Source organism: Vombatus ursinus, unplaced genomic scaffold (assembly GCF_900497805.2).
Source record: "Vombatus ursinus unplaced genomic scaffold, bare-nosed wombat genome assembly UNPS02014778.1, whole genome shotgun sequence".
NCBI lineage: Eukaryota > Metazoa > Chordata > Mammalia > Diprotodontia > Vombatidae > Vombatus > Vombatus ursinus.
Window position 1 is genome coordinate 49,869,215 of NW_020954556.1, and position 16,810 is coordinate 49,886,024.

Consider the following 16,810-nt stretch of genomic DNA (forward strand, 5'->3'; position numbering starts at 1 on the left):
GTAGGGTTAAGGAAAATGAGGATGAGAGAAAAGAAAGTGAGAGTCGGGTATCATTTTCTCCTGCGTTGCAGGTGATTAATTAATTCAGGGATAGGGAGTATGGGAAATTGTTAGCTATAGGAGCAGTAAGTGGGTGAGAGATGAAAATTAAAGCTCACAGCTCTTTAAAGGGTATTGTTGCAGGGCAAAGGTCAGTGATATAGGGTCTTAGTCACTCTTGATTGATTATGCTATAGGGGGAAAATGGGTGATGTTGAAGTTTGTTCCCACCCATCTAGCAGAGTGTGCTAGGTTTGGGTCAGCTATGGCTTGCTATTCCTTCTCTAATCTGAATGAGAGAGAAGTGGGGTAAGGGAGTGGATAGGAGTATTGGTGCAGCCAGGTGTGTGTGTGTGTGTGTGTGTGTGTGTGTGTGTGTGTGTGTGTGTGTGTAGGGAGTACAGATACAGCCAGTGGTAAAGAGGAAGGCCAGGATCGTGATGGGCTTGGGTTTCAGGATATCCTGGATGGAGGTACTGTTACTCTGGTCTATCTATCCAATTAATCAGATTTGTAAATCTTTCATTTCTGCCTCTATAATAACTCCTGCATGTCCCCTTCTCACTATTCACAAGGCTACTACCTTACTTCAGGGCCTCATCACCTCTTGCCTAGGAAATTGCAATGGCCTCCCAACTGGCCTCTTTCCCTTAAATTTCTCCCTACTCCAATCTATCTTCCACACGTCTGCAGAAGTGATTTTCCTTAAGTGCAGATCTGACCATGTCATTCCCCTATTAAAAGACTTCAGTGGCTTCCTGTTACCTCTAGGATAAAATATGAGCTCCTCCATTTACCTGGCCCCATCCTACCTTTCCCATCTCACTATCCATTGTTCTTGCCTGCATTCTACATTCCAATCCACCTATCAACACACTATGATACTCCATTCCCCATCTCTAGAACACATTCCGTCCTCACTCTGCCTTGTGAATCCTTTACTTCCTTCAAAGCTTAGCTTAAGGGCCAGGTTTTACATGAAATGTTTCCTGATTCCTTCTATCCCCCAACTGCTAGTGCCCTCCCTCCCCAACCTACCTTGTACTTATTTTGTATGTACTTTACAGATGCATGTTCTTTCCCTGAGAGCAGTGACTATTTATGTTCCTAGCACTTCACACAACATCTGGCCTCAGACACTTGACACTTACTTAGCTGTGTGACCCTGGGCAAGTCACTTAACCCCAATTGCCTCATCAAAAAAGCAAATGACAAAAAAATGGGTTAATAAAATATTAAGAATGTTCATTGTTAAAGACAGAGAAGTTTTAACATTTTTGTACAATAGGAGATACTGATTTTAATTCATCCTTTAACCACAAATTCAATGGGTCACCATGGGAAAATGACAGCCTTTCCCAGGATTGAATTAGGTTTATCTGTAAAATGGGAACAAAAATATAGAGTGGATTCCAAATTCTTGAATTAGCAAGAACCCATTTTTGGATTTGATTATGCAGATGAACGAAGGGGAATAGTAGCAGAGGTTATCTAAGACAGGATAACAAAAGTTTCATGTATCTGATTTTCTTGCAACAGATTTACCTTTCTCATTATATATTTAAGTTGACATTAAAATTAATTTGTAAACTGGAGGCTATCTGGGTGGGGACGGGGTGCAGGGAGGGTGAAGAAGGGCCAGGTCTAAAGGAAAAATTCACTATAGATAATTGCAAATTAGATAAACTGCATACATACAATTAATTGACTGTGTATAATTTGCTTTCTTTTTCTGGAGGTTTAGGATGGCTGCAAAATAAACAGAATAAGTAGGCAGAATTGGTTTTAATGGATAGAAGGCTGGGCCTTTTAAATCAATTAAGTGCTAGTGAGTTTAATAAAAAATTCCCAGAGAGTATTCTAGTTTATCAATTGTATGTTCCTGGCTTGACCTTAAGACTAACTCTACCCTTTGACCCTTTATGACTCTGACAACTGTCATGAAAGTGTAAAGCAAAAGTGATTCGGAGTTCAAAAGTGAAATTCAAATGTTGCCTGACATTTGGACCACCTCGTCTTAGTGACCTACATACTCTACCCTGGGTAAGGAGGATTGGTAAAGAATTTTGAGATCCTTGAATGAAAGGTACTAATTATTTTACTAATTATATTTTCCATCTCAGATTTCTCTGATTCTATGATCATGACAGCTGATTAACTTACATGGTACCAAAACAAAGTAATAACAAAAATCAGAACTAATGGATTGTAAATTGCAGCCATGTATCATTTGGATACTAAATCAGGGAATTAACAAATGTTTTCATTCTTTATACTTAAGGTACATTTATGTACAATGTCTGGCGAGCTGGCAGTTCTTTTATTTCCTACGAAGTGTGAAGCACCTTTCCCAGATTAAGAAAAGAAAAGGTGCACTGAGCTTAGGCTGGGATGAAAGTTTAGGGTGATCTCTCTCCAAGGTAGTTCAGCTACAAGACACGAATTTCTATTTTAGTTTTTAGTGCGCTATGCTACTTTGGAAAGTAATTCACCATTAGATTGGGGGTAGGTTTTTTTTTTTTTTGTTCAAATGCCCAAATGTAGGACTTTCCTCACAGTCAAAGACAGCTATTTGCTGATTTTACCAGGCTTCGAAGTGCTGACGTTCATACTTGGCTGTCTATTACAGCTTCTGCCCTATTCTGGGTGAGTGTGAAGCCTGCACCAGGAAGAAGCATGCTAGGAACACAAGGATCAACATGTCAATAGGCCCACTATGACTGAATTTTTGAGGAAAAGATTCTTCTATTCACCATGTGTAAAGGGAACTATAAAGGAGAGACTACTCAGGACATGGGGTGAAATACATGTCAATGAATCCTATGTCAATGAAATCACAATTCAGTTACCATCTATATCACTATGAGACTCTAGATGTCATCTAGTTTAATCTACCAATTATACTAATATAATACCTATTATTTATTTAGCACCTACTATGTGCCAGGCACTATGCCAAGGGACTTAAAATTATCATCTCCTTTGAACTTCCTAACATCCCTAGGAGGTTGATGCTGTTATTATCTTTTTTTTTTTTTGGCTAGGCAATGGGGTTAAGTGACTTGTCCAGGGTCACACAGCTAGTAAGTGTTATGTGTCTGAAGCCAGATTTGAACTTGGGTCCTCCTGAATCCAGGGCCGGTGCTCTAACCACTGCGCCACCTAACTGCCCCTATTATCTTCTTTTTACAGTTGAGGAAACCAAGGCAGAAAGAGGTTAAGTGAGTTACCCAAGGTCACATAGCTAGTATGTGTCTGAGGATGGATTTGAACTCAGGTCTTCCTGAACCACAAAGTTGCCCCTTTACAAATTAGGAATCTGAGGCCCAGAGAGTTCAAGCCTTAGGTCATACTAGTAACAAGTAGCAACGACTGAATCTGAACTCAGGTCTTCTGACTTCAACTCAAGTTCTCTTCCTACTATGCCACATAGCCTCTTTTTTTTTTCTTTTTCTGATTTTGTTTTTGCTAGGCAATAGGGGTTAAGTGATTTGTCCAAGGTCACACAGCTAGTAAGTGTCAAGTGTCTGAGTCCGTATTTGAACTCAGGCCCCCTGACTCCAAGGCCAGAGCTTTATCCACTGCGCCACCTCGCTGCTCCCACATAGCCTCTTGTAGGAGAAGGCAAGAAGAAGGAGCATCAGAAGACACTAGTTTTAAATATATAACAGATGTTTGAACCTAGATAAGTAACCTCTCTAAGCCTCAGTTTCCTCATGTGTAAAATGGCAGTAATAACACCTACTTCACAAGGCTATGATAAAAAAGCACTTTGCAAACATTAATTAACTATATATCAGTAATTATTATTACCCAAAGCTTGAGATACACGCAAAACAGAAACTTGTATCTCTTTTAAAACAGAAAAAGAAAGTAGAGACATTAAGACAGAAGAAACTGAATAACATCCTTGTGGGAACTTTCCTGTATAAAAGAAGACTAAATAGGAGATGTTATTTCCTGCCCTTTCACCTATAAACTTGGTGATTTAATCATCATTATGTTAGTGAGGAAAGTACACACAGTTGTTTTGTATCCTATATGCAAGACAGCAACTGAAAGAAAAGTAATTATAGGGGACAGCTAGATGGCACAATGGATAGAGCACCTGCCCTGGAGTCAGGAGGACCTGAGTTCAAATCCGGCCTCAGACATATAACACTCGCTAGCTGCGTGACCCTGGGCAAGTCATTTAACTCCACTGCCTAGCCAAAAATAGAAGAAGAAGAAGAAGAAGAAGAAGAGGAATTGTTTAATACTCAAGAGTTCCTTACAATTCACACAATACAGTTCACATTTGGATTTTAAAACTATGAACCACAATTCGGTAAAATTAACATGGGTTCATTATATATATATATATATGATAGGGATTGTCTTTTCCCTTACTTTGTATCTCTAGCACCTGACACATTGATGACCCTTAATAAATGCTAGTTGACTTGACTGTTCTTTGAAGTTCTTCATTAATTATGTAATTGCAACTTGGTCATATTCACCATACTTCTTCTCATTTCCCCTGGGTGACAGTCATTTTCAGCTCTTTTGAGGACTATAGTGTTCCTCTCTTGTAGATATAGAACAGGACTAGAATATTGCATTTAAAAGATGTATACCCTATAACTGATTGCTTACCTTCAGAGATGGGGGGCAGGGATGGAGGGAGGGATAGAATTTGGAGCTCAAAACTCAAAAAAAAAATCCAATGTTAACTGTTTTAACATGTATTTAGGGAAAAATAATATATATATATTAATTTTTTAAAAAAACATAGATTTTTGTTTCCAGAAGAAGTTTGATGTCATTAAAGAAACTTTGCAATTTCTTTTTGTTTTGTTTTTTGGCTAGGCAATGGGGTTAAGTGACTTGCCCAGGGTCACACAACTAGTGTTCTGTGTCTGATGCCGGATTTGAACTCAGGTCCCCCTGAGTCCAGGGTCAGTGCTCTATCCACTGTACCACCTAGCTGCCCCAGTTTTGCAATTTCTTAAAGGCAATCTAACCTGTTCTCTTCCCTTTTCATCCTGAGTCTAACTCATTATCCATTCATACTATTTGCCCAGATATACATATTGATGGTCAAGCTCTATAGATTGTCCATTCAGTTGCATGTAATGATCTATGCCAGGGCTTCTTAAACTTTTGCCACTTGTGATCCCTTTTCACGTTCGGCAGCATTCATTGGCATTGCATGGCCTGAGGGCATGTGCAGTGCAAAGTGTGCATGCTCTGTGTTCAAAACCAAGGCTGCAGTCAAGTTGCGCAAGTGCTGCCAGAAACATGTTGGATTCATTTACGTGTTTGATTTTTAATTAACTTTTGGTTGTTGCATGTTCAGAAACCTTTTGCTGTTGCCAAATCTTTCACGAACCCTTATGGGGTTGCAACCCACAGTTTAAGAAGCACTGACAGGCATTCTTCATCCACTTGGTCTTTACTGGGTGGATGATCAGAGCAAATTCTTTTAAGTGGTTACAGATCTCTTACAGGAGGTTGTACAATGCACTTTGTGTTAATGCAACCAGAACAATGCCATCAGCAAATGGAAGCATCTTGGCCACCCAACCATTCACAGGGAGTCCTCCTTTAATTTGGACTCTATCATGAATGAGCACAGTAGTGAACACCTTTGGTGAACATAAATCTCCCTGTTTGATGCCTCATCTGATACTTATTATCAGAGGATCGCTCAACACAGATATTATATTGTTATATCTCTCAAAGAATCTTGAATGATTCTGGAATCTGGATGGCAGACACCTTGTTGTAAGAAAGGTTTTAAGGCAGTGTTTTACTGTATTGAACCAAATGTTTTCTCATAATCAATAAATACACACAATATGATTCTATACTCTCTAGATCTGTCAGTTCTTAAATAGTGACATGGTTTGCTGCAGAATATTATTTGCAAAAGCTTGCCTATTCTTTACAAAGAAACTCATTGAGAATGTTCTCAATTCACTTGTATATGGGTTTCATCCAAATATTGTTTAGATAGGAGAGTAGGCCTATAAGTTGGTAATTGCTGATCTTTCAGGTTGCCTTTTTTCGGTATGAATAAGGTTTTCCCCCAAGACTGTTAGTATCTCCCCCTCCTTTAAATACTGAGGGAATCTGTCTCTCAATTTTCTTGCAAGTGTGCTCCCCTTAGCATAGATTTCCTTTGTATCATGATGTAGGGGGTGCAGTGGAGTCCATTCCAACTGGCTCATAAGAGCCAATGGTTAAATTTTCAGTGTGAGCATTTATACTTCAGAAATTTGCAAATACTACAAATCATGGCTTGATTATTATTGTGTTGACTGGCTAGACTTAAGAAAGTAATGCTGATGTGGAAAATATTAAGAATGAAGATTAAACATAAAAGTGCATTCTGTGTATACATTTTCCCCCTGGAGAGCACATTATTAAACATTTACCAGCACACCTTTGATATGATGTCTCTACTGTCTTTGATGGCTATTTTAAAAACAGTTGGCTATTTTTAAAAAAATCCTTGCAGAGCTTTTCTTTTTTTCTTCTTCTTTTTGTTTTTCTTTTTAATAACAAATATTCATTGACATCTTCCATTTCTCTCCTTAAATGCACTTAGGTAACTTTAATTAGTTGGCTATTTTGCTCTATTGTGGTTAAATGCTTTTTAATAATCAACAAAGACAGTGGAATTATCTATACATGTTAGTCAAATGTATCCCTATGAAGATGTAATCTGTTGCAGAAAATCAATTTACAGAATCTTTTTAAGGCTTTCTTAATACTAGGCTTCTCATAATACAGTATAAGAATATGTTATGCTCAATTTTTGGCTGCCATATCATACTCATGACTCACAGTGAGCTTGTAGTCTGCTGCAAATCCCTAGATCTTCTTTAGATGAATTGTTATTTAGCCATGTCTTGCCTATCTCATAAATTTATATTGTTTTCAAAAACTCAAGTACAAGACTTTATATTTCTTCCTAGTAACTTAGTGTTATTAGAGCCAGCTGATCATTTTAGCCAACTGAGATATTTTGGGGGCCTTAACTCTGCCATCCAACATGTCAGCTGTTTCACCTCACTTGATAACCATGCCATCTTTCATCCGATAACTGGCAAACATTTTAAATAGCACGAGGCCAAACACAGATTCCTGTGATGCCCCATTTAAGAACTTCTATTTGAACATGGAAGTATCAATGACTACTACTCTTTGGATCTGGCCATTCAACCAACTCTAAATCTACCTAAGGAGTCATATTGTCCATAACAATTGAAAGAGGTTTTTTCCAACTGTTTCACTAAAATCTAGGTAAACTATACAACAATAACAACACTACCATGACTATTCCCAAGGAAATAAAGTTAAATCAACAGATGTGGACCTCAAAAGCCAGCTACTCAATCCTATATATTCTACTTTATTTGACTATATATTTTCCAATCATTTCATAGCATGGCCGTTGAAGCACTCCTGAAAACTAGCTATTTACTAAAAGAAAATGACATAATCTAGACTGACAATGGAGACCAAGGAGCAATCCCAGATCGCTTATTTGGGTTTGAAGATCATATTATGAAGAAGGCTGGAAAGTGGCAATGAAGTCCATATTCATTCAGTTTGGAATGGTTCATCTCACATCACATTTCTTACATTTCATGTGCAAGTTTTATAGAAAGATCACTTCATTTCTTTTTTTTTTTTACATTTTTTTTCTTTTAGGCAATTGGGGTTAAGTGACTTGCCCAAGGTCACACAGCTAGTAAGTGTCAAGTGTTTGGTCTGAGGCCAGATTTGAACTCAGGTCCTCCTAACTTCAGGGCCGGTGCTCTATCCACTGTGCCACCTAGCTGCCCCCACTTCATTTCTTAAATACCACTTTAAAATGTTTAATATGTTTGTACATGTATAGCCTATATCAGATTGATTGCGGTCTTGTGGGGGAGAGGAAGGGAGAGAGGGAGAAAAAAAATTTGGAACTCAAAATCTTACAAAAGTGAATGTTGAAAACTATCTTTACATGGAACTGGAAAAAATAAAATACTATTAAGTGGGAAAAATGAAATAATATCTATAAAGCACTTAATAAAGTACCTGGCACATATTATTTGCTTTAAAAAAAGTGATAGAGAAAAAATGTTAATAATGTAAAATAAACTTAAATGTGTTTAAAAGTAAAAAAAATACCACTTTAAATAGGCATTGGGTCAGATTAATTGGATGAAAGGAGAAAAAAGTAGCAGATAATTAGTGTATCGTCAAGCAAAAGATATTCACTGGAAAGACCTGGTGATACACAAATGCAAGAAGCCTGGGGTTCCTTAAGAAGCATTCACACTCTTGGAGACATTTTAAGGCAAATCCAACAATTAAGATAGTCTGAGTACATGACTTTCTACTTGCTAAGTGGTTAGGTATTCCTGCGTAAGTTACCTCCTTGTCTGGCATTTATCTTCAATAATTTCTTGCTTATCATCTCCCAAGGCAAAATGCCTTGCACATAGTAGGTATGCTATAAATAACCAGCTGAATGAATAAACGAGCCCATCTCATCAACAGCCTTCATGTTTAAGATTGTATATACACATTGGAAGACAACATGGGGTTAAAATGGGGTAAGGCATCTAGGGTTTGCAGTGAAGGGCAAGAAAGTTACTTTAGAAAAGGATAGTTATTAGAGAAGGGACCTGCTATGACACATGGAGGAAGTGGGAAGTTGTGAGAGAAGCTAATAGTTAAGGTAGGAATCGTTCCCTATACAATGAGCATAATATGAACAAAAATGTGCCGTATGAGGAAGTTCATTCATTCTATGGTAGAAACAGTATTTCTTATGTTTCTGGCATCACAACTTTACTTTCCTCTTGTACTTTTTCCTCCATAGGTGGAGTTATGGGAGACATTTTGCCATTACAAACCTCCCATGTCAAAGCTTTGAAATATTTCTTAATAGCAGAAATATTTGGCTCACATGTAGGCTTTGTAGCTATGGTAAATACCTTTTAGTAATTTGTAGCTGCTGTTATTTCACACCTCCAATTTGGAGGAGGAATTCTACACATGTGTCGAGGCATTAAAAAAGAATACTACACTGTATCTTAGCTCTTTTGTAAAATGTTTCATTTCATTCTTCTCTCATAGAGCTAATGCTTTCATCTTATCATTCTGGATATGGGTGGGAAAGCAGTGGTTATGAGGGTAAGGCAGACATTACAGCAACAGGAGGCAGCTTCCTCTTAGCTTCTTGAAGGTTAAGTGGTCAAGTATTGTCTTAATATAAGATCAGGGCACTTGAGGGCTTGATTCGTCCATCTATTTTCTGGGCAAGTGCCTTAGGAGAGTCTGGACAAAATGCTTTCAGGGGTTAAGAGAGAAGAAACTGACCATGATTAATATGGGAGAAAAGAGGAAAGCCATCATCATGGAGGGCCCTAGGAAGTACAATATACGTACGTAGGTTTATACTGCCTTCTATTTCAGAAGTGTGTCTTCAGAGATGGCATGCTAAAGAACAGAAAAGTTCATATTTTGAGCATTTTAGATGTGCTCTGGGTTGAGTCACCACATTCCATTTCTTTATGTGATTTAATTATTTTATGCAGAAAATGCTCTTGCTCTCACTAAGTTAAACACTTGACATTTTTATCCCTTAAAATGCAACATTTTAGAAGTCTAGATATGTTTATTAATTAGTGATTATTAACACCCAGTAAACAACATTATGCCTTGTAAAAACACAATCTTTCTTCACAGCATGGAGCTGAAATCTATTATTCACTGATTCCATATGCTGAAATTCACTCAAATGGTCACAAATGACCTTAAGCATTAGATAAATGTAAATGAGGACAATGTAGAAAATGTGCTTTTGATTGATAACTAAAAGACCAGGTTTGAAATCATGACAAAAGATGAAGTCCCATACAAAAAAAGTGTATGGTAATCTCCATTCTGTAGTCAGCACTGTCCTATAAATGAAGGGAGTACATAGCTAAAGGTTGACCTTCCTTTTTTTCTCTAGTCCAAGCTTAAGGCCACATGGATACATTATTGGTTTTTTTCAATCTTATATAGAATAATGAGAAATACTGCACATTCCAGTCAACTTGCTCTAAGTATCATAATAGAAGAGACATTTTTAAAGCCACAGACTGTATTTACCCACTTATAAGTAAGAGTCATTGCTACTTCCCATCAGTCTGATATTGTCAATCACTTCAGCTTTTAAATACTGTTGGCTATTCACCCATTTTCTACTGAAGAAAGAAAAGTATCCTGGACATAGAGGAAACTTAAAATACCAAATAATCGAAAAATAATATGTGGCCAAAAAACCACCAATATTGGAAGTAATGCCTATGGTAAAATGCATAAACAGACATTTTACATAAAACTAGTCTATCTTGGATTCCATAACTGTTACTGTGATCAGAGAAATAACGTACAAAGATGTATTTCTCTCTCTGTACATATATACATATAAAACACATATATACATATATGTACACAAATATACATACATACATATATATGGATGGTGGTCAAGGATGAATACCATTATTCATTCAGGTCAGAATTGACAGAATTTGAAAGAATTCTATCTTATCTTCTTAAACATCATACATTAAAAAAAAATCTAACTGAATTTCCTATCACTTAAGATAGGAACTGAATTTCCTATCTCAGATCACAAATAGTTTCCATTATAGTTACATTTACCAATCCAGAAACTGAAAGCATCAGAACACACTTGTGAATACCCAAAATGTTTTTACACTGAAAAAATTCTTACCAGCTTGATATTGCTTGAGTCTTAAACACACCTTCCTTCTGGTTCCTTGTGATGATGTCATTCACATCTACAGGATGCAGTTAAGAATAATCTGTAGAGTACTGGTCAATTTACATATTTATATCTTTTTTTTTTTTACTTCAAAGGAGTTATGATTTCAACAATGTGGATGCTCCCTTCACCAACATCAAGTGCAAATTTTCCATACCTTAGAGTTATTACAATTAAAAAATGAATTACCTGGCCAATTTTTCAGTGATAAGTCTCTCTACCCTTAGTTAGTCTAGACTTAGGATGATATTACACCATTAGATCATTAATCAAAGTTTGTATAAGTTGACAGAAATTATCAGAGCTTGTGAACCACTGGTAAAGCCTTTGAGAATCTAGGGTTGCCTCTATGCCATGAGGAGAATGAAACTCTTTTCAAACTTTAGTAGATGATCTTCACAAGTTTCTTTGACTAAAAAATATTAAAATTGTTGCATGGCCAAGCCTCTGAGGTATATATACTCATACACACACACACATGTCTATATGTATATATGTGTATATGTGTGTATCTATATATTCACACACATATATACATGCATACACATATACACACATATAAGTATGTATATTTGTAAAGACAAAAATACAATGATCTAAATAAAATGTAAATCTTATGGTGTCTTCTCAGTGTTAACGTGAGATAGGAGGGAGAATAAGGGAGTAGAAACCAAAAGGCCTGAATTATAGTTGACATAGATCTCTGGCTAATTGCATATGACTTTGGCCAAGCTGCTTCTTGTCTCTGGCCCCCAGCTTCCTCATCTGCAAAATGAGGGAGTTAGACTGATTGCTCCCTTTTCTAATATTCTATGATCACCTTATTTCTCTTAATTCATCTCTCATACTGTGTGCACAGAATTCCTGGGAGCCCGGGTGCGTCTACATGGCTGTCCTCCAAAAGTTTTTATTCCTTTTTCTTTTTCCTTCTTCTCCTATTCTGGTATTGCTAGTAGCTATAAACTACGAGTTGAAAATTATTCTACTTCCCCCACAACTTTTAGAGGCTTAAAGGAGATAGTAGTAGACATATCCTGGCATACCTATCCCACAAGGTCTACAACATGGCAAAGAGATTTTGGTCACTGCTAGTATGTTTTCCCTCTGTTCTCACCTTAGCCATTAATGCAGCTCCTACTCACTTATAAGAGTAATGAGCCCAAGTGGAGACTCCAATACAGCCAGGGCAGGCCTCATACAGAAACCAAAGATCCTGATGGGTGCTCCTCGGGTAGTTGCTGTCTCTCTGAAGAGGTGGGGCATAGGCATATAGACTTCTTCAAAGCTTGCTTCTTGGTTTCCAGGGAGCCAAGCCTAATTTCTCTAACTAGATAAAGAATTTCCTACATTTCAACACAGAATCATAGTTGCTAGAGGAAGTTAGAACTCCAGTGAAGGATATTGCAGGCCCTCTTTGATATAAATTAAGAAAGCTAAAGCAAAAGAGGGCCCGAGTGGTATTCCCTGAATGCCCAGAAAGGCAGGGCAGTGAAGAGAACTCAGATTACCTGAGCTGCTCTAAGTTTGTTACAATCACCCAGCAAGAAGAGAGCCACAGGAATCTTACACCCATGTCTCTGCTTGAACCACCAGGCACACTTTCTTGTCTGAATGAATGAGCAGGTACTGTGATAGCTTTTCTCCTTAGGAATAGGTAGAGAAAAGTAATTAGGTCTCCTAATAAAGGCCTTTGTTGAGGTTTACAAAAGTGCTATAATGCAGATTTTTTTTTCCTCGGGGTGAACTTTCCTGTATGCACATTAAATACTGTTAAATTACATTCATTAAAAAAAAATAAAAGAGACTAATTTGACTACTTGTTTTGATTAACTGAAATGACACAATCGGCCTACAGTTCTGTCTATTTTGGGAATAAAGTATTTCAGGAAAATCTTCTAAATTAAATGTCTTGCAAAAAGGGACAGCTGACATCTTTATTTTTCAAAAAAGAAAATTACTAAAGAGTTAACGACTGTTCCTGATCAACCTCCCCCACACTCAGACCACACCCTACTCGGGGTTTCCATGGAATTCAACAGCATGTTACAATGCACACCATACACCTGTAGAGCCGTATGAGTGCATGACTAATCTAGCAAGCAAAACATATTATTTTGTTACAAAATAGTCACAGTGAAGTTAAATTATATAACTCAGAAACCTATTAATATTTTTCAGTAAACATCTTAACACTACATATTTTTATACAATGTATAAAGCCATCACTCTGGGAGTTCAAGCTACAGCAAGTATATGAACATATATCATAAAAGCAAATTTCTTTTTTTTTAATAAAATTTTTCATAGCAATGTTTAGGCTATGTTATTTTTAGAACTAGAGGGAATGTCTTTTGTGGTTTGGGAGTATTTTATTTCAAGTGAATGCTAGTGAAAAAAAAATGGCACAACTGTTTTAAAACATTGCCTGAATGGATACATTCTTTTCCCCACCCCTGCTCTACTTAGGTAAATTAGCACAGATTTTGAGGTAGCTCTTAGGGAGTCAATATCACTAATGGGTTCTCATTCTCCTTAAGTTATAAAGGAAAGGGACTCAGATGGCCACAAAATCACAGAATCTCGAAGTCAGAAGGGACCTCAGGGGTTATTTTTTCAAGGCCAAAACATATTGGAACAAAAACCTCCTCTATAGCAAAGCCAACATGTGGCCAACTACCTTTTGCTGGAGCCCACGACCTTCTGCAGCCATTTTTCTCAATAGGTTTAGTTGTTAGGAATCTTTCCCTGATGTCCAGCGTGCATTTGCATCTGTAACTTCTAAATTCTGTCCCCTGGGGCCAAGCCAGGCAGGTCTGACCCCTCTTCCACATTCCAATTTGAAGACAGACACCATGTTCTTCCTAAGGCTTCTCCCCTCCAAGCTAAACACCCCCAGTTCCTTCACTTGATTCAGATGGCATGAACATGACGCCCTTTTACCACTGTGTGGCTTTGCTCTCTGGATAGTCTTCAGCTTGTCAACGCAATCAATGTCCTTTCTGTAATGCAGCATCCAGAATAGAAAACAATATCGTCAATGGGACCAGGCTAGAATAGAGTGAGGCTCTCTCTAATGCTGGACCCTATGCCTCTTGGTGCATACATACATGTATGCATATTTCTTAGTCTCTCCTTGATTTAATAAAATCAGAGTCAATGTAAAAAACCTAACATGCATCTAAAGAAAAAAAAGATCATGTTCTGATAAAATACTACTAATAATATTTAAAATATTAAGAACATCTTTGCTATAGTCAATGATCATATCACTTTGCCTAGACCTCTTATTTCCATATGTTACTCTCCTTTGCATCATGGAGTTTTTTGGTTTATCATTGCAATAGTTAACTCTGAATGAGCTAGTAGCCTAACAACAACAACAACAACAACAACAACAATAATAATATTGACAACAACAACTACAACAATAATAATAGCTAACATTTATATAACACTATGTGCCAGGACACTCTGCTAAACACTTTACAATTATTATGTCATTTGATCCTTAACAACAATCCTTGGAGGTAGATGCTGTTATTATTGCCATTTTCTAGATGAGGAAACTGGGCTCTTTCTCAGATGACCTATAGTCTATTTAGCCCTGCCTGCCCCATCTTATCTTTATAAGGTTCATGTCTCTCACCCACGTGGGAGATTCACATTTGTCTCTATTAAATTTCATTTTATTAGATTCGTGCCAGCATTTCACGTGCCATGCATGTATACATACACACAATACATTATCTCATTTGTTGTACAATATGTTAGTTATCATAATATTGTCTCATCTGCAAATTTGATAAGCATAGTTAACACAGTGGGAATAATGTATAACGAGTAGGGCCAAATATTGTCCACTAAACTTGAACCCAGGCTTTTGAAGGATGCATAGAACTAAAGGATTTTGAGTTTTAAGGAACTTGAGGGATAATTTATTCTAAACTTCTCATTTAACAGATAAGGAAACTAAAGTGACAGAAATTAAGTAACAAGGACACATAAGTAGTAGAATCAGAATTTGAATGCAAGTCCCCTTGACTCCAAATCCAGGGCTCTTTCCACCATATTATGGGTTAGGCTGAGGGCTTAAGGTGATTTTCAATTAACTGAACATTGTGCAATCACTTCTGAGCCCCCTTGTTACCTAGCTGTTATGGAATTCTAGGGTTATAGAATATATGCTTAAGGCTAAAAGGAAACAGACATTCTATCTTTAGATGCTCCTCTTGAACAAAACACCTGATAGAGACAAGCCCACAATATAGGATTCCAATTTTAATTTTGCCGCTGGTGATTCTTCCTTCAAGACACATTTCTTTTTCCAAATAATAACAGCAATGTAAACATAAAATTCTAAAAGGTCATTAAAAAACATCCATTAGTATTAAATATCACATAAGACAGCATTTCTAGACCTTCAAGGTAATGTTTGATACATTAAGGTATAGTATTACATATTTTAACATTCGGCAACTCTGATTTAACTAAAATATGATCCCACTTTCCTCATCAATAATCACAGAGCAATAATTTCACAATGTAATAATTTCTTGAGTTGTTATTTTCAAAAAAGACAAAATTATGTAACTATGAGACTATAACATGTCATTCATTTCAGTCTGAAGGTTAAGTGATTAGTCTGCTTTGGAACAATTTAATAGTTTAATTCCGGGAGATATTTTTTGTGTGCTTATTGTTGAATTGAAAAAAGAGGTGGATCATTGTTTCATCAACTCTGCATCCCTGCTCCTAGACAAATAAAAGAAGTTTTGTGGGGACGTTTCCCTGTATATACTTTACTACCTTATAACCTCCTTGAAGGCAAGGGCTATATTTTACATCTCTTTGTATTGCAATGCCTGCCAGACTATCCATTAAACACAAGTGTACATAGTATGCACTTATTTGGTTTTTAAAAGTTGTCTTTCCTAATTTACTTTGAGTATATCTTTTAATTTAATTTCTGGGGATATTTCCCCTTTTTGTTTATCATTATATCTCACCCAATTGCAGAGATGTGTTCCAGCAAAATACGCTGTTAAGGATATTTCTGCTAAATGCAGCCTATTTTCCCACTGCCTTCTATTAGAGAAATAAAGATTTTTTTCAATAAAATATGTTGGTTTCCTTGATTTAATACCTCCTTGATGTAATAAAATCACAACCAATGTGAAAAACCAAACATCATACATCTAAAGAAAAAAAGAGATCATACTCTGATAAAACACTAACAATAATATTCAAAATATTAAGAAAATGCTTTGTTATAGTCAATAATCACAGCACTTTGCCTTCCCTCCTCATTAAATTAAAAGCTCTTCAAGAGCAGGGTCTCAATACTGCCTTTTAATCTGTCTCTCATGCCAAACAAATCCCGTTGCCCATAGAAGGTCCTCAATGGATGTTGGTGGAATTGAATGAGCTGCAGTTGAACAAACTGATAATGCTGAATTGTTGTGCCCTAAACCTAAGAATTCACTAATATAACTAATAACTAAAAATTAGGGATGTTCATCATGGATAAGAGGGGACTTGCAGGGGACACTATAGTGGTCTTTACATAACTGAAGGGCTGACACAAGGAAGAAGAAGTAGATTTGTTTCATAAATTAGCAAATTTTTGGCTTGTTATCAGGAAAGAGTCTTTCAATGAGAAATGTCCAATAGAGAATGGACATTACTTCACAGAAGGGTCAAATTCTTACGCCCAGAAATGCTCAAGAAGAGGTGGCATGACCACATGCCTTTGGTATTATAGAAGGGATTGCAGTATAGGGTGGGATGTTGGACTCTATGGCCTTTAAGGTCCCAGATCTAAGATTCCATGATTCTAAAAGAAGCTATAGATAAAGAAATTGCTTAAAATGAAAAGATAGTATATGATATCAGAAACTGTGACAGGACAGGACTTATACATTGTTCCTACCACAGAGATGAAAATCTCTA

General features: G+C 36.8%; 1 protein-coding gene across 1 annotated transcript in view; it reads right to left on the reverse strand.

Annotated features, from left to right (window-relative positions):
• Positions 1-16,810, reverse strand: part of CAMKMT (calmodulin-lysine N-methyltransferase) — a 502,405-nt gene that overhangs the window by 43,704 nt on the left and 441,891 nt on the right. Inside the window, 1 exon segment of the mRNA XM_027865015.1 lies at positions 10,811-10,877. Coding sequence (XP_027720816.1) covers positions 10,811-10,877 — 67 coding nt within the window.